The following is a 24,062-nucleotide window of genomic DNA, read 5'->3' on the forward strand; positions in this document are numbered from 1 at the left end:
CTTGAAAAATGTGCTTCTCCTTAGAGATCAGGAATGGTTTGGCTCATTTGAGGGCTGAGTATCTTCCTGTTGCTAGCAGACTGGCAAAAAAGGAGAGGGCTCAAGATGCAGGGTGAATGAAGAGCTGTCCTGAGCTGACACCAGAATTCCATGAGAACTCCTGCAGGCTGCACCTGTGCCACCTAATAGTTCTGTCTGCTGGACACTGGACCCTGGTGTATCATCTCAGCTGTAATAAGCAGGATGCACTCACCCGTCTGCTCTCCAACAGCACTGGCAGCAAAACACCTTTGCAATCAGGGCAAAAATCTCAGTCATGTGCCTCAGTCTGCCAAAGCAGCCTTTCTAAGAGGGAATACAGTTCTTAAGAATGGTAGTCTACTGGTGATACTGCAATGCTGTCTCGAAGGAACTCACCTGGAGAAAATAAGAGCTGGTATCAGCCCTCTGGGTTTCAGATAAACAAAATTAATGTGATTTTTTTTTAACACTAAAACCAAGTCTAGAACAAGAAACTAACTACCTCTGACCAGATGACACCAAGTGGTCACAGCAAAATTTACATTTATTATTATTGCAACATTTTGCAAAATTGTCACCCTTTGAACTGAAGTTTTGCAGCATTGCCATTTGAACAATTTTATTTATTATGTGGGAGACATTAAGTCTGGATATTTTGAGTCTAGGAAGAGCACTCAATCTGTTTAAAAGTACAAGGGAAAGTTCAACATTAATTGCTACCATACTTAAAAACTGACTTACTGTACATTGACAAGATGCAGATTTTAAAGCACCAGCTATTCCGTTAATTAGTGACTGATGAAGTGATTTATAACTAGACCATGTGATGATGCTAATATATAAATCAATGAAAATGTTCCTATTACCAAAATACCAGAGGTCTTTGTATAAGGCATTATGTGTCTTCTCAAACTTATTGAAGTATAAAATAACAGCAGATTGGTTACACCGTGACTTTAGAACAGGAGTTTATCATACCCTATGCTCTAAGGCTCATAATATCTCTCACAAGAGTTATTTGAACTGAACAACATGCTTATTGATGTAGGAAAAGAGATGCTGGTGCATTTTCTCATCCATTACTATTTTGTATGTGATGTAGAGTTATATGAGCAAGTACCAAAATGTATTTTTAAAAGTTTGTCATCTGCTGGAATGTGTTCTGTTAGGATGTTTTCTTTTCTTCCTTAGATGACTCTGTGAAATACTTGCCTAGTCATTTTGCCAGTAACCATGAAACACCAGCAAAATATCACAAGTCCAGCCAACCCAAGACTGAAAAACTGGCTACCCTGAAAATTAACTCAATAGGTTCTCCCATTGATTTTGAAGGGCTTGAATTTTTCCCAACTAAAGAGTCTTAACCTCTGCAGGCACACATGAAAAAGGAGATGGGTGTGATAGGAAATAAACCGCTCTCTATGCCCCAGGGAAGGGGAAGGTGAGAAACAGCTGTGTGGACTAAGGTGTGTTGTGGACATGTGTACTTTGTACTACCCCTGACCCTAGCAAAGAAATTCTGTTGTCTTTCTACACAGAGTTATCATCCCTCTAAATATTTCCTGTATTGACTCTGATACCTGCACAAAGCATGTTTTGAATTGAAAAACTGAGACTTGAACAAGAAGGCAAGGACAGCATGAGGCCACAAAGGAAGGCAACCAGCGCCAACCCCCTTCTTCCTGAGCCTTCTGACTGGGCTGAATGGCCTGTCTCTGACATAACAGCATCTGGCTGCACCAGGAGAATTTATTCCCCTACGCAGACGTGCTCCACAAGTGCACAGCCATTTCACCAGCTGAGCTACAGTGGCCACTTTATAGACATGCTATGCTAAAATATTCTGTGCCCTCCTGTTCTCTGGAATGCACCCCTCTTTCTCACAATTCACCTCACTTGGGCTGTGTTTCCTGAGCTCCTCAGGTTGCTTTCTCTCATTCTCATGCCCTATCTGCTGTTGCCAGATCTTCCACATTTTAAATAAATTTATATGCTCTACTTAACATCAGTCCTGTAGGCTCCTTACTTCCCATTTAAGATCAATACAGAAGAAATCAATGGACTACACAACAATTCCCACAGACACTCCTCTCCAGACCATTATGCATTGCTGGCACCTTCTCTTTATAGCTGGTATGTTAGCTGTCTTTCTCTCTTTACTGCAGTGCTTTTATCTGAGATTATTTTAATTAGAAGAAAGTTAAAATTCCTGGAGAAACTCTGCATGACAGAGTAGTCCTGGAAATCTAAATGTGTTATTTGTGCTATGTTTTACTGTATGAAACAAATGAGAGGCTGTTTTGTTAATAACACACATTTAGATGACTTTAGATGATGCCATGGACTTACAGAACACAAGGACTCCGGCCTTTCTGTAACCACAGCAAAAATCTCACTCTGTGTGAAACTGTGCCCTGAGGCCCTGAGCTCTGCAGGTTCAGAAGCAGAGCATACAAGTGACACAAGTGACACACACCCACTGTGTGGGCACTAACCAAATTCAAACAGGCAGGTGCTTGGTAACTGCCTCCAACAGGGCAATTGCTCTGCATGACAATTCCTTCTCCTTACTCAATGCCAGCAAGAATAGCTTTCCTTGCTCTCCTTACTGTCGGACTCCCTCTCACAGCAGGCAGGTTTGTCCCCTCTGGCAGGAAGGCAGCAGCAGGGAGGTTTCTGTAGCTCATCCCTCTCACCTCTCTCTTCCCTGACAGAGCCAGTGGGCTGCTGTGCCAGCCTGGAATTCCCCTATCAGGGAAGAAAAATCCCCTCTGATTGCAGAAACCCAAACCTCCCATAGAGATGGATGGGTGATGGAGTTTAAGTGCCACTGCTCTGACATGTCACCTCACAAAAAGAACTTCATGCATGCTGAAGTACCTCAGTGTGCAGATTCCAGACAGAAGGGGATCCAAGGCTGACATCTTAGGGACATGGACATGCCTAGTAATCCTGGGTGCACTTGGGGTTTACAGCACCTATGCTTAGGCCCAGAGACAATTCAAAGGTAATGCAGGAGATAAACTAGCAGTGCTCTTGTAATATAACTTGAAAAAAAATGGAGCTAGTCTGCATTGGGGAGCAACTGTTAAGCCTGGAAAATCAGTATGGTGAATCTGAGCAGATGTCACAGACAATAACCACAGCCCTTGTGGTGGGAGCCCTGGACAGCCACTCCTAATCCTGAGTGTGTCTGGAAAACCCACCAAAAAGCTTCAGAGACTGCACACACGAAATGGGGAAGGCAGGTAAGTCTGGGTTGAGCAGACTACCAGAAGAAGGGAGGAGAGAGCATGGTAAGAGAAAAGACAGGGGCCAGGGAGGGCTGGAGAAGGGCGAAGATGTTAAAGACAGGGTGTCTCAGGCAGAGTAGGAATGAGTGGTCCACAGACAGTGACAGGAAGAATGTGGGCAGATCTATTTACCAGGAGGATGAACTGAATTGCTTTTCTAAAAGCCCAGAAATACAGAGAGATGTGCTTGGGAAGCCAGGCAGAAGCCTTAACAAAGTTTAGCCTACCTAGCAGAAAAGTCAAATTATCCTCTGCTTCTGTAGGAAGATCTGATAGCTGCACTTGGAGACAACTTTCACATTTAAGCAAACAAGAGGGCAGAGAAGACACCAGCATTATAAGCCTTTCCCTCCAAGACTGAGAGAACTGATGTCCTCAGCCTTGTTCAAGGAAGCAGAGAAGATGAGCTTTAAGAAGTTCAATATTGACTGTGCGAAGGACAAAGATGGGAAAAGGACATATGAAGAGAAGGAGTCTATCAAAAGAGACATCACATAAAAGCCATTCTGTGACTGGGAAGTCATTGCTAGAAAATTCTGTGAGCTGCAATCCAGAAGACATCATCAGGTTGTTCCCAGAGAAGGAGCTAGCAAAATGAAGGCAGCATGTTTCATGAAGAGCACTAGAAAATAAAGCAAGTCAGAAACAAAGCTAAGGAGAAAGGTTTGCAGAAGGCCAGGGCAGCTTTCCAAGTAGGAGCAATGACTTAAAGAAGAGAAAGTTTCAGAGACCTGAGATTCGGCTCAGAAAATGAAGCTAAAGTCTTCAGTTAAAAAAGTGTTCCATGGTCAAAAACAATACAACAGTGGCTAAGCTGGAGGCTGAAGGGAAGAAACATGAAATAGCAGCATCTGGTTTTATCCTTTACACCCTGGCACCTCATGGTGTTTTGGCAGAGGGGTGTCCATTTTCTGTAATTCCAGAAGGGTTACAAAGCCACAGAAAGGATCGGGTCAGGCGGGACCACAGCATGGCATCTATTCCAACCCCCTGGCACAGGCAGGGTCCCCACATTAGGGGATTGTGTCAGCTTTTGAATACATCCAGGGAAGGAGACTCCCAGGCTGAAGGGCTCAGGAAGTGCTGCCAGCCACCTCAGGCCCTGTGATGGAGCTCAAAAAAGGAACAGCACAGGTCCGAAAATGGCACCTCTGCCCCTTGCAAAGGTGAGCACCGGCACTCGCACAGAACCAGCAAGCACCGCAAGCAAACTGCTCTCATAGTAATTTTAAGTGTGCTTTGGTTAACATCTGCCATAAAAATGAAACACAAGAAAACAACCTACCAAGCAAAGGAAAGCATTTAGCATTTTGGAAAGCCTTCAGTCTCCACAGAATTTTTAATCTCTTTTACCAGAAAGAACAGTGAACACTTTTTAAGTCACTGACAATGAACACTTTTTTAAGTCTGACACGTCCTCTGAGCTGCAGAGCTTTTCTCTCGAAGTCTGATCTAGCTTTGCTGTAATGAGACATATTTATTTTCAACCATGTGTAACAAAAAGTATACACTGAATAAAATTAGTTAGAAATATGTTAAAATAAAATACTACCAAAGTAATATAATATTTTGAATGAGAGAAAAATGTTTATCACTATAAATCAAAAATACCTTCACAAACTTGTTTGCTTTTAGAAGTAAGACGAAAATTGGAATTAGGCCCAGTTCCTGCAGAGAGAGCTTTTCAATTTCCTTCTTGAAGCAAAAGTCATATCCAGTTAACACAGGTTTTCCTGATTAGGCTCAGCAGGATCAAACATGATAGTAACTAAAGAATCCTGAAAATACTTGTTTAAGCACAGGCAGTTGTAAGACACAAGACTCATCAGGATGGAACAGAGACAACTTCTCTCCCTTAGACAGCAGGTGACAAAAGGGAACTCACTGTAGTTTAGATGAACTGTTCTCTACATGGACATCTATTCATGGAAGTATCTAACTTCCAGTCTGGGGAAAAACTGTTTCTCTTTGACTGAAAATCCTGATCCAAACTTCTGATCCAAGCCTGCCTCTTGACTGAATGTCTGCCTGTTTAATTTGTGTATAAATTTTATCAGTTGAGTATTCATAGTATTCATGTTGATCCTACATGCTTTATTTCAGAGACTTGGGAGATGTTTCCATTAAAAAATTTTTATTTCTTCTACTGACAAGCAGATGTTCAGTGTGTCCTTTTACTTACCTAGCCTTGTAGGATCTGTAGTTTCAAAGTCCCTTCCGAGTGCCAATAAGGACTGCTGTTACTGAGGAAGTTTGCAAAAATACCATGGATCTATCCAGAATATCTGAGGTTGTTTATTTCTATCACATGTCCAGTTTATATAAAGGAGTATTTTTAGAGCATTAGGTGAAGTACTTTATTGTAACAGCTAGATTTGAAGCCTGGAGATGGTACACTATTTTCTTTCATAAATAAATCTTGGATAAAACCTTAGCACTCCCTTGAAAATTGGTTCCTTCTTAACTCTCTGGGAAGCATGGGGTTTTTTTATCTTGGAGGAGCAACCAACAATAAAACTCAAAAAATGACATTTCTCCAATTTTTGGAATCCAAAAAGCAAAAAAAAAAAAAAAAAAAAAAGAAAAGTCCATTCAGCGTGAAAAACATAAAAGAAATAAAGGAACATGCTGTAAAAAGCTGAAAGGAAGAAGGAACTGAAAAAGAAAAGAAAAAAAAAGATAGAATTGCTTTAGTTCAAAATCCACCAAGTTTTTATTACAAAAATTCAAGAAGTTCCCCTTTTCTGACACAGGATGTGTTTATCTATACTTGCCACAGTCACTAGTGAATTAAACCATGCCTCACCACTGTAAAAATTTATTTCAACAGAAATGAGTTTCAATGAGAAAGTGATTATGTGCTCATTTTTACAAGTACTCCATTTCCATTATAATAGCATAGTTTTATTGATACAGATCTATGGATTTTAATAGCACTACCGCTAAAACAGATTGAAGTTCATTATTCATGTTGTGCAAAAAACTGTGAGATTAGGTTCTGGAGGTAATTAAGTGGCCTGATTTCCACTAGAAAAGGAAGTGCCCTAGTTCCCTTTAACACCATTGAAGCCGTTCATTAGGATGACTGAAGTTAGAGAGTTCTTAAATCTTGGCCCATAGTCTTCGAAAAAAAACAGAGAGCCAAATCCCAGGAGATGTTCAGTGAAAGTCTAAAATCCACGATGATGCCCTAATTCTCCACCGCTGCATGTCTCCCCTGGTCATGCACAGCTGGGTACAGTCGTAAAATATTACCTGGCAAGAACTTTGCACATGTATAGAAAATATAGACCTGGCTTTTGCAGAACATGTATACTGAGTATCAGGCAAAATGCTGTCATTACCAAGATCCTTCACACAATGACTTTAAACTTTAGCAGGCAATTACTATTTCCATTTTAGTGATAGGAGCCTAAAATAGAGGCACAAAGCAAACTAGCCTAGATGGAAGTGCCGGGGAAAATCAACAGACTTAATATTTAGAGTGGATTAGTTAAACCACAAACAATTCTATGTAAACATCCATTCAAAATTAAAGCTGCTTTTATTTTAGTCAATGTTATTTTATTCTGAAAGTGAGTTAATTTAAATCAAATTGCAGCCAGTTCTGTTGTGAATAAGAGCATGCAAACTGAGTTTCAATACAGTTCACAGACACTTTTCATTTACACCTTTTGTTAATTAAATTAATTGTCCTGAATGTCTGAGCTCACATAGGAAGTGTGCCAAGGTACAAAGAGTTAAGGATGAGGCGCTCAGCTGCAGGGTTTGTCCTCTCCAGCTGCCCTTCCTTGGGGTGCTGTTCAATCACGCTCGTTATCACCAGACAGTGGGAGCCAGAGGAGGTGTTCTGTCTTTCAGTGTCACCTACAATGTAGTGACAGCTCTCAGGGAGAGCATTTCATGCTCTGGACAAACACGCCGCACCTATTGACTAGGGGCCAGGAGGAAGCACTCGACCCAGGAGGGTGCATTCATTGACCCCTGTAGGCACTGAAAACAGAGAAGCAGTGTGACACACTGCAGGAGATGCAGAGTTACATTTTCTGTCATCAGCCTAAAATCCCAATAGTCAGCTTCACTACTTGACCAAGATCAGATTTGTGGAGGTGTAGCTCAGTGATAAACATTAAAAGTTGTTACTTAGAAAGGTCTATAAATACTCACTGCATCTTCCTTCCTACGTTTTTTTCCTCCATCATCTTTAGCTTAAAATTCATTGTAGCAAGTCTTTGTGCACTTTTTATCCTTCCCAAAACTGAAGTGATCTACTGGAGTGATTGCATCCATCTCAGGGAATTGCAATTTTAGCAGTATCTGTGGGGTTATTGTACTACCACAGGAATCACCTGTGGATCAGGCCCTACTGTGATCCATTGGCAAAAATCCTACACCCCAGCTAATAGTCAAATGCTCTTACACAATACAGACCTGCATGGAATGTCATGCATCCACTTCCACCTGTGTGTAGCCACTGTCTAGGCAAAGCCACGTTTTAAAGACTTTTTTTTTTTTGAGCATTATTTCATTCAGCTGTCACACACGGTTTACTCAGCTCTCTGCTCTTTCTTCAGTCTGTCCATCCCACCTTGGTATGAATGTGGCCAGAAACCATTTTAATCATCTATTTACAATCACATCAGGGAAAAAAAAATCAAGAAGGCATTTTCTCTTGTTTTCCTGGCAGTTAGTGATGAGTCCATCAAGAAAAAAAAAATAAAAGCCAAAAAAACCCCCCCCAAAAAACCCAACAAAGCCAGCATCATGGTCCACAGTCCATGAATGGGAATTGCATTTCTCTCCTGTTCTCCAGAGTTTCCTAATAGAGAAAGAAACTTAAAAGTAGTAGAACAGCTATCCCCAAGAGGCTGCTTACTGAGCGAAGGATGCAAATGGCTTTTTAAGAAGGAGACAGTAAAGTTTAAAAAAAAAATCCTCAAAGACTTAGAGTCCGAGTACCTACCGTGTTCAGTAAAGAAACTCGGGACGATCTTGAGTCCCCTTGAAGAGAGCTGCTGAACAAAACTTCAGCTCCTTCAGAAGGCCATGCACATTTAAAAAATAGTCTCTGAACTCCCTACTTAATCCTAAACGGCTCACAGAGACGTGTAAAATCCTGAAATCTCGGGGATAGGAAATTTCATTTTCGGGAACGGAGCAGAAGAGAGTTACTTCCCCACGGGAGCCGGCTCTCTAGACGTAGCGAGAGATGTAGTGCTTTGCTTACTTGGCAAGCCGGCTCTGGGAGCGCCCCCACGGCTCAGCGCCTGTCGGGGCCGGGGCGCCGGGCCGGCCTCGTGCGACCCACCAGGCCCCGCAGGCACCGCCAGCACCACGAGAGTAAAAACAAACAAACAAAACCCCCAAACAACAAACCCACAAGAAAGCAGGAAGGAGGGAGGGAGAGAGAGGGAGCTGCTCGGCCTCCCCCCGACGCCCCCCGGCCGGGACAGGAAGCCTGCGGGCCGGGGAGCCCTCACCGCGGAGCCGCCGGCCGGGGCCTCCTCTCCCGGGAAACGCTGCCGGGAGATCCGGGAGCGAGGGGGGCCTGCAGGGAGAGCTGCCTGGCGTGGGTGGTGGGTGAAGGCAGGGGCTGTCCCGCGGCCTCCAGGCTGGCGGGAAGCGGCGAGTCCGCCCGGCTTTTTCCCTTTGGAGGGAAAAGCAACGGGGAACGGCGAAAGATGCGTTTCTCTGCGCTTCGACTGCGCGGCTGTCAGCGCTGCGTGCTGCAGCTGAGCGGGCAATGCCGCCGCAGCGAGGATTCCCGGGATCCTCGCTGCGGCCACTGGAGAAAGAGACACGTGCGCCGTACAGCCAGCACCAAAGCACACCAAGAGGCTTGGCCCGTGGGTCGCGGTGCTGGTGCCGCGCCACGGAGCCCCTGCCTGTCGCAGCGCACCTGCCGCAGGGAGAGCCTGACACCTGGCAGAGGTGCAAGGGCGTGCCTTCCTCGCTGCCACCCGGGAAAGGCCGAAATTTCTCACCCAAGGAGCAGGCAGATCTCTCAAAAATAATTAAAAACAAAACAAACAAACAAAATCCCTAATCTGGGCAAGAATAAAAAAGAAGTTTCCCGGAGGAGGGCCCTTAGCGAGGCTGCCAGGAGGATTTAGCAGCCGGATCGACGACGCTGACATAAGCTCTGCTCGGGGAGGTTACCATAGGATAGCTCAGGTTTCTGTAGGAAAACAGCATGCGGGAGTTGTGCCCCAGGGGAAAAAAAATACCATAAAGCAGCAGGAGCTATTTCCAGAGTGAGCAGAAATTACAAATCCAGCGGCACCGACGCGTGACATGAAAGATTTCTGTGCAAAGCCCCGAGACAGCTCGGAAACGCACCAACATCCCCGGGTGATCCGCGTGCTTTAGCGGCGATTCGGACACCCACGCTCGAGCCTGTGTCCCCCCTCCCTCCCCGTGTGTGCAGGCGTCTCTCGAGCAGCTGCAGCCCAGGCCGGGTAACTCGGGCTCAAAGTCAGACCTGCCAAACCTCGCCCTGCACTGAACGGCGATGTCTGAGGAGGCAGGGCAGCGTTTCCCGGCCGCTCCCGGGGCGCCCAGCACGGGGGTCCCGACGGGAGCAGGCCCTGCTATCTCAGGTCTCCCTGTGTCGTTACAGCACAGACAACGAAAAATAATTTGGGCTGGTAATTTTTTTTTGTTTATTGGGATTTTTAAAATATTCTAGAAACTCCGACGTCGAGCACTGAAACTGCTGAGCCTAATCCCAGATTCCTAAAGCGTTTGTGCTTCAAATTGCAGTCGGGCGCCACAGGCTGCTCCTGCTAGTCCACTTCTCCCGAGAGATCCCGATACATTTTAGGGTTGTTTGTTCCTGGGGATTTATTTCGTGGGTTTTAGTTTGGTTTTTTTGTGGGGTTTTTTTTTTTGTTTTGTTTTTTTTTTTGGGTTTTTTTTTTTTTTTTGAGGGTGAGGTTTGTATTTTGGTTTGCTTTGGTTTTTTGTTCAGATCCCATCAAAGGGGCCATTGTGGGGAATGCGTCCCAAGTTCCCTGGAGCTGTCTTCGCCATTCCCGCAGACGCTCTCTTCTGTTGCGAGTGAGCAGCCGCGGAGCTTTTAGTAACTCCGCAAATACGGGCATGAAAAGGATGTCCCGGTAGGGCAATGAGGCATGAAATCCCGCTGTTCCTTTACATAGTAGCAACATCCACATGAAAGGGCAAACACCCGACGTGCCACCAAATATAATTGCGGAGATGGCGGATGTCGGCGTACAAAAGAGCTGGCGCGGGTTTCTCATTCACAACGGCCCTGTGCCGCACGCACACCCGCGAACGAACCAAACCACCTGTACCTTCCACGGGATTTAACCGAGTGGAAAACTGAGTCACTGGTACCGTCGGCTGCTAAATATAAAGCAGCCGGGGCAAACTCCGCCCGCAGGCAGAAGCGGCACGGGCGCTGCCGCGCGGGCCCGCGCCGGGAAGGTGCCCGCTCCCTCCGGCCCATCGAGCTCGCAGCCTGCCCCGCAAGGAAAGCCGGAGTCATCGGCCCCTCCGGCCCTTCTTCCGTCCCTCCCTCTGTCCGGAGCAGCGTCGTGCTGTCGCCGCCTGGAAACCCGGAGAGGCGAGAGCAGTGCGGCCACGGTGAGGGTGGCGGGGCCACGCCGCGCTGAAAGGGAGACTCTTGGCCGCTCTGTCATTTTGCGGCGACGCCGGCAGCTCCTGCCCGCGTCTCTCTCTCCGGCAGGTGCTGCTTGCCGGAGCCCCGAGCGGCCAGGCGGGGCGGCGAGGGGGCTGCCCCTGTCCCGACAAGGCACCGAGTCATAGCAAGGGCAGCTCCCTCGCCGCTAGCCTTCAAGTCCTCCGGGCTGCTGAACGACCGCCGCTCCGTGTGCCGCCGAGAGCCAGGATAAGGCGGAGGTGCCCAAGCTGGTGCCAAACCCTCCCGCCCCGTCCCGGCCCCTCTCGGCCCCTCTCGGCCAGCGTCCGACAGCACGGGCGGGAGAAAAACGTTCCTAGGAAGGTGGCAAAGGGGATGCAGGGGGGAACAGGCAGGCAGGGGCAGTCGCCGCAGTTGAAAGATTAAATTTCTGCGGAGAACATACAACTCCGAATGTATTTTGTCAGGAATCCGGAATTTGAAAACACAAACGGGGTGGGGAAATCCCAAACAAAAGCAAAATAAAACCCGCCTGCTGCAGATCCTCCGGTAAACGAGACGCTAAACTTCCTCCCAAGTCGTTCCCTGCAGGGATTATCGCTGTGCTTGGCTCCCGGCCCTGCAAGCGCCCGCTAGCCCTCGGCGCGCCCGTGGAACCCAGCGGAACGGGGCGGCCGGGGAGGCGCGCCCGGCCCGGGGGGATTTATACATTTCCCGGGACTTACACAACTCTCGAACGCACTCCCCTGTGCCCGATAACACAACTCGCGGCACCGCAAGAAAGGAGACCGGGGCTGCTGCCACCGCCGGGGGCTCTGGAGCACCGGGCAGGGGGCTGATCCGGCTCGTGTGCTACGGGTGGAGGGGAGCAAGATCGTCCCAAATGCCCGGTGAGAGACGGACAGCGGGGCGACACCGGCCAACCCTCTTCTTCCGGCAGCATCGGACAATCCCGTACTGCTCCTTCTCCCCGCAGGGCGAGCTCTGAGGATGCTCGGAACCCCGCACCCCTCCCTCCCCGGCCCCGTGCCGGCTCCGCTCCCCGCCTGCCGTGAGCCGAGGGCGGCGGGGCCCCCGCCGGGCGGCCGCCGCTCCTCCGCACGCCTCCGCGCCCCGGCGGTGGGCGGCCCCCGCCCGTCACCCTCGGCAGGGCGGGCCTTGCCGGGGGCGGGCCGTCGGGCTTGAGGCTGTGCCGCGGCGTGGGAAAGCGCCTCAGAGAGGGTGTGCTCTGCTGGCGGTGCGGAGTCGTGCTGTGCCGAGCTGTGCCGTGCCCGCAGCCCCCCCGGATTTATTTATCTTTGCCCCCGCGCCGTGCGCACGATGAAGCGACCTTGCGAGGAAACTACCTCAGACAGCGATATGGACGAGACTATAGACGTGGGGAGCGAGAACAACTATTCGGGGTAAGTGGGGCACCCCGGGGGCCGCCGTCTCCGTCGGGGGCGCGGGCCGGGGTGCGCCCCGAGCTGGGGCAGGGCGAGGGGGAGACCCGGACACCCCCTTGGGATGGGAGTGGGGGCAGCGGCCCCCCGAGCTCAGAGGTGTTGTGTCCCCCTCCAGGTCAGCTGGCAGCTCGCTCGTAGCCCACCAAAAATTAGCCCCGCGCTTGGAGTGCCCGAGCCTCGAAATTACGCGCAGCGCTCCAGTAGCTGTGTGAGCCACCGGGCTGCGGTTCATTAGCTCCGCTTAATTTGCCATTTGCAATCAGACCTTTTCCAAAATCGTTCCTGATCAGGCCGAACAACCTCATTTCCCACGGCGCCAGTGGGAAATGAGCCGTGGAAAGTAAGCAGGGATCCTGAGCAGCTGAACTTCAGCAAACCCGCCGTGCGAGCCGAGGGCGGGCAGTGTTTGCCCAGGGAGGGTCGGGCTGGGCGCTGCGGGGACGCTGAGGGGCTTCAGGGCTCCTCCTGCCAATTTAGAGGTTCATGACCAGAGCCCTATCTCTTCCTCATCGATGGCTAAATAAGTATTAAAAGATACTGATTTTTTTTTTTTTTTTTTTTTTTTTTTTTTTTGCGCACTCATGATGAAATAAGAGCACCTTTGTACTCGTGGGTAGTGTAGTTTTAAAAGCAGATTTTGAATTCTGCTCCTGGACAATGCAGCAGAGCCGGGCTGGGCACCTGGCATCATACTGACCATCTACTGACTGTGTAGCAGTGGTCAGCAATGTCGAAACCCAGCAGGCCTGGCAGAGGTTGTGTCATCGGGTATGTCCCCTCACCACTGCTGTTGCCATGTAGAGATGGTTCATGTGGATTTGGGCCTGGTTCTTCAGCCTCTGCTTGGTAGGCAGGACTTTATATGCGAAGAAAATGAAATCTGCACTGGATAGTAAACTGTCTACAGAAAAGGACTTTATTTCCTACAGTGTTGGAAAATTCAAAACGTCACTTCAAAATGTATGCTGGGGTAGTCAAAACTGAAATGCATTGCTGCCTTCAAAAACACTGTGCAACGCAAGGCACTTCTTAAAAGCACTGAAAATGGCATTAGAGGGACTATGCATATGTAATATGGTGACCTAAGGTGTCTTCAAAGAGCGGTGTCAAGTTGTGCAACACCTGATGTGCTTTTATTGTTTCACAGGCAAAGTAATAGTTCTGTCATTCGATCAAATTCCCCAACAACAACATCTCAGATCATGGCCAGAAAGAAAAGAAGAGGGGTATGTTTCATTTAATTATTTTTGCATTTGACAGTTTGTATGTTGTGTATTGTGATTTTGCCCTTCATTTTTATAAACTTAATGTGTTTTGTTTTTTTGGGAATAGATTATAGAGAAAAGGCGCCGTGATCGTATAAATAACAGTTTATCAGAGCTGAGGCGGCTTGTGCCAACTGCTTTTGAAAAACAAGTAAGCTTTTTTTTTTTTTAATATAAATTCTGTATCTCATCTGGCAATGTTAGTTCTCTTGTAAATCTCATTAAAATAATACTGTATGTGTCCTGATCTGGCACAAAGCAGGCATTTCAATAAAATGCTTTGTTGTGGCAAAACTATTAGAAACATAATTCATTATAAGGCTGAAAAACATTTCCATTCTTTGGCTTGTTTTTCCCTTAAGGGTAACTGTGTTCGTGTTGCCTCTGTTCTTTCGATGAATTCCAGTAGTGGTTTTGTTAAAAATGTGCTTTACTCCATATTAAATAAAAAATAAAGATACACAAACCCAACACAAGTCCCTAAACCTGTATGTAAATTAGCTTTCTGTCTAAATCTTTAAATATAATTTACTTTGTCACTACTTTAACAGACCTTTTTTTCTCAAATCTATACTTTCCATTGCAAGCAAATCAGTCCAATTTCCTGAAAAGGGAGCAGACAGTCTGGATTATTCATGTTTTAAGATTACTCTTTAGAACCAGTGCATTAGGAGGTGGAATAGGCCCGTGTTTGTCAGCTAGTGAAGTCAGTGATATATTCAGACTTTCAGTGAGAAAGTATTTAGTAGGAAGTCTGAAAGGATCCAGTTAACTTCAACTCAGCTCCTTGGTCATGAAATTACATACCAAGAGATTGGAATACAATGTTTCATTAAAAAAAAAGGCTTTTTGGTTTTTCCATTCAAATTTTTTTTCCATATCTTGAATTTTATTTTTTGGGCTTTGATTCAATATTCAGCCTTGTTCCTGTTTTGCTGGAAGTGTCTGAAGATTGCTGGATATGTGCAAGTGACACTATGTTTCAATAAAAATGAAACATCTGAAAATAAATAACCTGACTTCCTTGTAATAGTAAAAAAAACCCAGAAAGTAAAATCTGAGAGCAGGATTGGGAGGTGCTGAATATAAGTAGTAACTACGTGGCAAACACCGCACCGTGTTAGGCCTGTTTCATCCCTGGCCTGAGCAAAAGCTGGCTGAAAAAAATAAATTTGAAGTGTTGGTTGAGAGCATCTCTTGTGTCACCTGCAATATGATTTTTAGTAACTGGTAGTTGTCACTATGCCCTTGCGTTGGTTCTGGCAAAACAGTGACAGGGATATTTTCAGCTAGATAAACAGGGGCAAGAGACAACAGTTGTTTGTCCCATTTTATTGTTTATTTCTTGAAAACCACAAACATTTTAAAACAAGTCCTACAGAGCCTTTGGAAATTACCCAGCACCATGCAGTTTTCAGCTATTAGTCACTCTCACTGAGACGGCTTGTACTGTGTCTATGGAAAAGATGAAGTCTGAGAAAGTTACAGGATGTAGCTGCATGTAAAACGGGGAATTCTGACCAAAAATTCACACGCACATCAACGTTGGCATGTTGAGAGCAATAAGCAGATTGAAAAAAAGGCACTGCCATAAAAATGAGATGTGCAGTGTTTGAATCAGAAAGTCCCACCATTTTCCCGCAATATGCCAAGGACAAAGTCATCAGTCCTTGCCCAGCTCCTTGACATTCAGCTCACTGAAGTTTCCAAGTTGGAGGTTTAGTTTCGCTTCCGCCTCCCTCCCTTCCCAAGGCACCGTGCTGCTCCCGAGTGTGGCAGAGATGAGCGCTCTGAAGCACGGCTGCACAGCGCCGGGTAAGCTTTGCCCAGCTCAAAAATGTGCAACCTGGGAGAAGCTGGCCGAGACAGTGAGGTGGCCCAGGTGATAACTAAGAGAAAAAAAATTGGCTGGCAGGATGTGATGCTCTGGTGGCTGCAGCTTGCGCGGCCCTGATTTTAACTAATGCCAAAGGATAATCTCTTGCACTGGAATAATATTTGTGTTGTCTGGGTGTGTTCCAGATATCCAAGGGAATGCTACCAAGCAAAATAGTTTTATTTATACATTGATATATCAATACTACCTTTTGAGTTCTATTTTGTACTTTTCCAGTATCTCTTGTAGCTCTGTGAGCCACTCTAAGTGTCAGAAAATATTTTTACTGACAGAGGAGCTACACTCTTTCGCAGTATTTAGTCTTTGCAAAGTAGGCCTCTCACTAACTTAAAATACTGTGGACTGCATGGCAGTTTTTTAATTTAAAAAATGAGAATGGAATATTCAACAACCAAATGACACATTGCAAATTAACAGGCCATGAAGAGAGGGACAGTGCTGGGTGTGTGTCCGCAGGGACACCTACCGGTAATAGCACAAAAAGTAACCTTGCAGTAGGGTCCTAACCTGTGGCCACACATACCCTCCTGCCAGCTCTCCCCTTGTGTTTGTTGTTAAAAGGGAAGTCCAGAAAGTTGCGTATTTCTCTCATTTCTTGAAGATGTCATCTCTACACTGCCTTCAAGGCCAGAGCTGTGCTGAGGTATAGCCCTAATAAAGGGAAATTAGGGAGACGGTATTAGTCCTTAGACCAAGTCTGGGAAGCAGATGCTCACGAAAGAATTAAGCAGAGAATGTCCTAATGATAGGGGAAATTGAAACCATAAGGCTGAGCTCAGTGGAAAGTATATCAAATTGAAGTTTCTAGTACTCGTAAGCCTTTATTTATATGTGTCTCTTATCTCAAAGGGATCAGCCAAATTAGAAAAAGCGGAAATACTACAAATGACAGTGGATCATCTGAAGATGCTGCAGGCAACAGGAGGGAAAGGTAAGAAGCCAACAATTTTTTTTTTCTAATATTTGGGGAAATCTCATCAAAAAAAGTGCTTTGAGGAGCTGTGATAGGCGTTTCCAGATTAAAGGAGTGGAAATCAATGCTAATGGCAGGATTGAACTCGTGGGAAAGAGCTACTGGGACAAAAGAAGCACTTGACCCTGGGCTTGTGTTTGCTTTCATAACACTGTGGGAGTAAAGGCTTCATTCACAGGCAGCCCAGTCAGAGATTTGTTTGGGGTTTCCAAAGAGCACTGAAATCTGCACAGGGAGACAAAACAAATACACAAACACCAAACATAAACAGGAGGTTTGTGGCAACAATTGTGTAGCAGAAAACCTGATGCTAAACCTCATTATTGAGCTGCTATACTGAAGGAAGTGAACGAAGAAGAACTTTAATTTATGTTTAAATATTTTCTTTGTTCTGGAAAGACTTTTCAGTTCCAGGTTAGACCATCTCATTCACCTGAACAAAACCCAGTCTTGCTCTGTGCATCTCCAGGTATCTGATGAAGTGGGTAGGCAGGCAATACTCTCTGCACTCACATTTCTATGCTATATTTGTGTGTCAGAGGCTGGCATAGCTCCCTGTTAATGGGTGCTGGCGTGACGCAGTGGCTGCACTCGCTGACCCATTAGATCAGCCAAGCGCCGGGAGTCGAGCGTACCTCGCTTGTGCAAGCTGACAGTCCCAAGGCTGGAGGCCAGATGGTTTCAGCCACCCACGAGGTGTTCTGTGTAGTCATGATTTTGGAACTTATTTGGAGCGAAAAACTTGCTGGCATTCCATAAGCATGGTCCCGTGCCATCAACCATGATCATGCTTTGAATTGTTGTAACGGGAGCCAGCTGATTCTTCACTCACCCACTATACCATATAGGTAAAGGCTAGAAAAGAAACTGCTGCTGTCTCTCTTACTTGTTTTTTGACCAAAGTTTTTAGTGTATGACTGAATTATGCTCCTCTCCGTACCTTGCAGCAATTAAAAACTCAGCTCAGAGTCAGTGCGTGCCTAACAGCAGATGGCTATAGGAAAGCATGTTAAAAGCTGGTGTTTTGTTATTTGTGAAAATTAACGCCAAGCTGACACACCTTTTCTGTAGGTGTTAAGGAGTTTTTTCTAGGAGTCTATTTAAGCTTAAAAGTTATGGGTAACTTGTTTGATAAGAGATGAAAGGAATTTTATTGCCCATCAGGTAACAGACATGTCTCTTGATTCCTCAGGAAATGTACTAAATTTAAAGAAGGTTGACATATATGTAAAAAGTCCTTGAGAAAGCACTGTAGTTGCTAAAGATACACTCTTGAAAGTTATGAAATGCCAGAATTGATCATGGCTGTGCAGTCTGTGTTCAGGTGATTTGGATCCTCTGTGTGTCCGAGTGATGGTGCCTTCTCTGAGTGTGTGGCTGTGTGCTGGTTCCACAAGCTCTGTCTCCCTTGCTGCAGGGAGCACAGAGCGCTTGGCTGCTGAGGGAAGTGGTGGCTGTTTCGTTTCACCCTCCCCATGCGATGTGTGGCTCAGCTATCCCAGCCTGACCCCCGCGTCACGCTGCACATTGTTCCTCTGAGGAGCTGCAGCAGCTCCCAGCCCTCCAATGTTTGCACCGACAGCGGGACAGCCAGGAGGTGAACCCAAATGGAGACCTCAACTATCAGGAAGCTTCCTTCCCCAGCTTCCCCGCCCAAAAAAAGTATGCAGAGGATTTTTATATAAATGGGTCAGGTCAGGTGGCCAAGTGGGGCAGGGGATGAAATGCCTGGGATGGGAGCTGCGGGACAGAGAGATGTGTTGGTGGAGCCCAGCCTCTGGCTCCAGTTGGACAAACTGCATGTTGCTAGCAGTCCCAGGCCTTGCAGTCTCTTCTCTTCCTTGGTTGGTCTCTGCTCCATGTCCCTCCTGCCCCAGCTGACACTGGCATAGCTGTGGCAGTGCGGGAAAGGATGAAGGTTGTGGTGCAGGGAGAGGCAATGCAGGCTTATTTCTGCTACTGCCTTTCACACCATGATCCACAGTGGGTGGCCCATCACAATAATACCTGATCGCTTCACAAATACTACAACTTTATCTGCTCCTTCTGTCCTAGAGATAAGAGTAATCTCACTGCACAGATTAAGAAACTGTAAGAAAAAGAGGTTTGAGAATGAGTACTGGGTAAAGTTTAAGCCTGCATTTCCTGCTTGCTTAGTGTTTTACTTTGCAATCTAACAGTTTTAAATATAATTTCTAAGAGTATTTTTAAAGTAGATATTTGTTTTATTTGTTTTGATTTCCCTCTTTGTAATTCATCTTGTGTGCCAGAGGATTTTTTTTTTGTATCAGCAAAAAAATTAGTTTCTTCATTTTTACCAGGGACAATCACTTATTTCTGAGGAAAGGAGAAATGGGTCCTGATACCCATTTGCTGCCCTGCATTGAGGACTGTCCTCTTCCTCACACAGAAAGGAGGACATCCATGATGGGGAGTGGGTGGGACTGGGCAAGTCGGAATGGGCTTGGCCACCACTCAGCACACTGATCCCGAGGTGGGCAGTGCAGGTGAGAAACCCAACACTGCTTCTGCCCCTTCTTTTCTTTCCAGAGCTGCCTGGGCAGGCAGGCAGGCAGGCAGATGCCTCTCAGGTCCTGTGCAGGCTCCGTGTTTCTGCCGCCCTGACGCAGGTGTGGACAGTTCTGTGGACAGTCTTCTATTCACATTGAGCTATTATTTTGGCCAAAGGCCAGAGCTTTTTGCTGGTGGTGCAAGCAAGCACAGGGGAGGAGTGATTTATCAATAGTGAGTTGCTTGCAGAGAACTCAGTGTGGTTTTATTGAAGCTTCACTACAAATTTTTCTTGAGTGAATGACGCCTGGGTCAGTGCATGGGTTCGTGTAGCTTAAGTGACCTGTGTGCAGCAGGTGGGTTACCAGGACAGATGAGGTAAAACCAAGAGTTCCTGTTCACTGCAAAACACTGGCATGTGCACATGGTGGAGGATGTTTGTGGGTTGGGAAAGAAATGAGAAACAACATTTTTAAGTCTCTTTCAGAAGGGGGAAGCTGATGAAGGGGAAACCGGGAAAAGATAACCATCAAAATATAATGGAGCCTGGGAGTCCCAGATCTCATCTAGCCTCTGTTTTCATGCCTCGGCCACCATAGGAGACTGAAAGGGAGCCAGGATCGCCAGGGCTTTGGGATGGCTTGTCACAGAGCCAGCAGCTCAGACTCAGGGGAGGCTGGTGACAACCACATCCCCCACATCTCTTCCAGTCCAGGAGGGAGGGAGGCCGGGAAGCCCTGGCTTGAGCCGAGTGCTCTCAGGACTCCCAGGCTGGCTGACTCGTGGCCAGGGCTGGGAAGTGGTTCTGGCTCTGCGTCAGCCCCTCTGAAGCTGCTGGAGTCCTGGAGCCTCCGGCACAGCAGCAGTCCCCACACCAGGCTGACTGGCAGCCGAGAAGGTGCCCTGCTATCTCACTGCTGCTGGCACGCCTGGCCTCTGTTTCTCAGGAGCTCGCTCAAACCTTTGGTCGCAGTGGACCCGGCAGGAAGAAAGCTGTGAGGAGTCAGCACTTGAGGACAGGAGTCCTCAACTCCTCACGCTTGCTGATCTGCTGGCTGAGCCAGAGTTTCACTCAGGTTCAGATGAGCAAGTAGGCTTGCAGCAAAAGCACCGTTGTGATTTGGCTAGAGGGAGTGTATAGCGGGCAGGGGATTTGGAGCAACATGGATAAATGTGCCTGAGTTAATTCTATAATGTGGGCATGCAGTGGTGGAAGTGCTTCTTTCTAGCCTGAAAATTGATTAAAATGAAAAAAGCCATCTAAAGTGCTAGCATTTTTCAGAAAGGCCGAGATTATTTCATGACAGAGTACAAGGCATTGCTGCCACGTTCCACCGTAAGAGGGGCATTTGATCTTTATATACTGACACACATCACATACCTAAAAATTTTCGTTGAAAGTGAGAGGAAAAACACCGTGCCAGCTTGGGAATGGATAGGATATGATTCCCCCAAGGAGACAACATTTAAACTAAAATAGGAAGATTCCAAAGAGTGGAATAGGTTTTTGTGGTTGAAGAGCTGCAAGTTAGATGCAAGATTTTATGCTCAACCCTTTATCCTTTCATGTGCATTTAATAAAACTTTTTTTTTTTCAAATGCTTTTTTGTCCCAAGCCTATGGAGCTCCAGTTGCTGTTTGTTGAAATACCTCATGGGCCATATGACTGTCAGTCTTCCATCTCCAAATTAGCAATGGCATTACATAAAACGTTTTCTCAGTAAAGCTTTTTATTGTGTGTGTGCAGAGTCATCACAAGATGTTTTTTGTTTGTAGTTAAGCAACACCGTATGTCATATTGTCTTAATGACTCTGTGAAGTAGATGGGACCCCAGCAGCAGCGACAACAACTATCTCACAATGTCAAGAAATAGTTTGAAAGCATTAGGATGAATGCCAGTGTAGGGAAGAAAAGGCAGGGTAGTACATGCAAGCTCTCTGATCTCCAGCCTGTTTCTTTGTGTGGATAAGCATCTCATTCACACATACAGGATCAACATTGCACTGCAGCAGCTTGCTGAGGAATTTCAGGAGAGGCATCATGTATCTTTTTAAGTGTCTTATGGACTTACTTCTTTTCATTTGTATATGGTCTGCATAAACAACTGCAGCCTATTACATTACAGGGATGGTCACAGAGATCATTTTACAGACCAGAGAACAAACTTCTGTTGCACATCTTAACCCACAAATGGCAAACGGGAAATGCGGTGGCTGAGCCAGGGCTCGGTTGGCCAGATCCATATTCAACACGTATTTTGCCCTCCCCTTGCAGGTTATTTTGACGCCCATTCCCTGGCCATGGATTTCATGAGCATCGGCTTCCGGGAGTGCTTGACAGAAGTGGCGAGGTACCTGACCTCGGTGGAAGGCCTCGACACATCCGACCCCCTGCGCGTTAGACTCGTGTCCCACCTGAGCACCTGCGCCTCTCAGAGGGAAGCTGCTGCCATGACCTCCTCCATGGTCCACCACCACCACCACCCCTTGCACCCTCACCACTGGGCCGCCGCCTTCCACCACCTCCCGGCCGCTCTGCTGCAGCCGAACGGACTCCACCACGCCTCCGACGCCGCCCCGTGCAGACTCTCCTCGGACGTGCCCCCTCACGGCTCCGCCCTGCTCACGGCCACCTTCGCCCACGCCGATGCCGCCCTCAGAGTCCCCTCCGCCGGCAGCATCGCTCCCTGTGTCCCTCCTCTCTCTACCTCCCTCTTGTCCCTGTCGGCCACTGTTCACGCCGCGGCAGCAGCAGCCACAGCCGCGGCCCAGAGCTTCCCCCTCTCCTTCACCGGCACCTTCCCCATGCTGCCCCCCAGCGCGGCCGCCGCCGCCGTGGCCGCGGCCACCGCCATCACCCCTCCGCTGGCCGTGTCAGCCTCTGCCAGCCCTCAGCAGGCTGGCACCGGCGGCGGCACGAAACCCTACCGACCCTGGGGGACTGAAGTTGGAGCCTTTTAAGTCCCCCCCTCCCCGGCCACACACAGCTCTTCCCACTGCAGCTCCCTCCTCTCCCTGTCAGCACACGTGCATGTGCTCACAGCCACGAGCCGCCATCCCCGCACCCAGCCCCGGCGCTGCCGCGTCCTCCCTGCTCAGCTCACCCGAGGGGCCTGAGCGGTGCCGGCGGGCCCACCGAGGAACGGCGATTACCCATCCTCACTGCCGGTCTCGGAGAGGACATGGGGAGACGCCTTCTTCTTCTTCTCCGTTTCACTTGCTGGAGGCACCTTGAGGGAGCAGCAATGGCTTTCATAACAGTGTGACCATGTCGGCATGTAAAGGTTTCCTGCAACATACGTAGGAATACGTAGACATTAGAACTAATAGTTCTCCAGCTATGCATCCTTGTTTGGCAGAGAGATGAGGGTTGCATCTACCAGGTCTCCCCAGGCTAGAAAAGGAGTTCCAGTTTCATAAGTGCCTGACATTGAAAAAATAATAAATAAATATATATATATGTGTGTGTGTGTTCTGCTAAAACAAATAACATTGCACAGGTATGAATATGGTATGGGAGAGAGGGGAAGTTTTGCGTTCAGCTCCAGAACTAGGATACTTTTCCAGGGCAGATTGTGCTCTTGAAGGAGAAAGGTTTTTTTAGCCAAAAGAATGCCGAGGAAGAATGTTTAGTTTGACAGGCCTAGTTCTCGCTTAGTTCACTTTCTTTGTACAGACTTGCCAAATTGTGACGTCTAGCATAGCATTGGCAAAAGCAATTATCTTATCAGTGCTGGGATTAATGAACGTTTCAGTACTGCCTGTGAGCCCTGAGGCACCCATTTTTATGGCTTAAACTTGGTGCTAGCTCCTATCTGCACAAACAGTGAATTTGTCATGCACCCAGAAGTAGCCACCTATTGAAAGTGTGCACACTTGGATAGAGTTGATTCATGCCAATACAAGAGATTCAGTGTTGTAAGAGTTCAACTTAACTTATTTAGCTGTATTTGGACATTCACTTTTAGCCGATTCAGTGCAAGATCCCTCTTCTTTTCACTATCAGCTTCTGGGAGAATGATCACTCTGGGTATGAATGAAGTTATGGTAGGGACGACTTTTAAATTGGCTATTAACATGCCAACATTGTAATGTGGGTTTGATTCCAAACCAAAATGAATGTATTAATGGGATGTGAGTAAATTATTTTGTCAATACCCAGATAACTAGTGCTGCATAAAATGGTTTGCTTTCATTTTTATTACAGTGAACTTAAAATAACCTAAGTATTTTAATACAACCAGTCAAGAACTAGAGATTTTATGTAAAAAAAAAAAGAAAATAAAAATAAAACACAGCATGTATTATTATGCACTTGATTTCTCTGCTGTGTGGAGAAAGCAATAAGCATTGAAAATGTTAAACATTATGCAAAATATACTTTAAAATATTTGTTTTAAAAATACTGTACCTAGTCGGTCTTTTATGCATTACTTTGTTAACCTTTTTTCTATGCAAAAGTCTTTACATATCACTAATTAAATGAAGTCCTTTTTGACTGCGTTTTATGGATGATTTGTTGCAGTATTTGTTTGCTTTTGAAGAATACTTGTGGACTCAGAGTTGTTTTCTGCCCCTGATAACAAGCCTGTTGGCTGCTCTGTACTCTTCTGCTCCCCTTGCTCAGCCAAGAAACCCACCTTCTCCAGCGTGCTCTGGAATAGGCAGGGGAAAACAGCAAAGCAGCATTCGTTTTCAGGCTTGCAAACTGGCCCTGCATTGATGGTATGCTTAATGATGCAAGCATATCTGTTCATCCTGGAGAGCCCCAAAAATCATTGAGGTTTCTAGGTTCAGTTTTCCACAGGGTTTAGAAGGTGAAAATGTTAACCCAATGACATCATTAATCCATAAATATATGGAATGAGAGGAGGTAATTTTTACAAGTTCTGGTCTTCTAATTTGACACTTCTCACTGAGGCAAGGGTTTGTTATTGTTTCATCAGACCTGCTAAGCCCCTCTGTGGAAAGTGTGGAAAGCTCTGTTTATAAGGATGAGGACACAGTCTTACATGTCTGAATGCCAAAATAAC

At 46.8% G+C, this 24,062-nt stretch overlaps 1 protein-coding gene across 1 annotated transcript; it reads left to right on the forward strand.

Moving 5' to 3' along the window:
* The first annotated feature begins 12,135 nt into the window (after window positions 1-12,135).
* On the forward strand, window positions 12,136-23,538 carry HEY2 (hes related family bHLH transcription factor with YRPW motif 2). The gene is made up of 5 exons (XM_063151111.1): window positions 12,136-12,341; window positions 13,531-13,609; window positions 13,716-13,799; window positions 16,395-16,476; window positions 21,305-23,538. Exons 1-5 carry the CDS (start codon window positions 12,259-12,261, stop codon window positions 21,988-21,990), a joined length of 1,014 nt encoding a protein of 337 aa, XP_063007181.1. The 5' UTR covers window positions 12,136-12,258; the 3' UTR covers window positions 21,991-23,538.
* Window positions 23,539-24,062: the final 524 nt, after the last annotated feature.

The sequence above is a fragment of the Melospiza melodia genome, chromosome 3, assembly GCF_035770615.1.
Source record: "Melospiza melodia melodia isolate bMelMel2 chromosome 3, bMelMel2.pri, whole genome shotgun sequence".
NCBI classification, from domain to species: domain Eukaryota; kingdom Metazoa; phylum Chordata; class Aves; order Passeriformes; family Passerellidae; genus Melospiza; species Melospiza melodia.

What these genes read in the sequence shown, in the direction of transcription:
- HEY2 (XM_063151111.1), top strand. Translation starts at nt 12,259, where the DNA reads ATGAAGCGACCTTGCGAGGAAACTACCTCAGACAGCGATATGGACGAG. An exon ending in AGCGAGAACAACTATTCGGG is followed by an intron (nt 12,342 to 13,530) that starts GTAAGTGGGGCA and finishes ATTGTTTCACAG; the next exon opens with GCAAAGTAATAGTTCTGTCA. An exon ending in CCAGAAAGAAAAGAAGAGGG is followed by an intron (nt 13,610 to 13,715) that starts GTATGTTTCATT and finishes TTTTGGGAATAG; the next exon opens with ATTATAGAGAAAAGGCGCCG.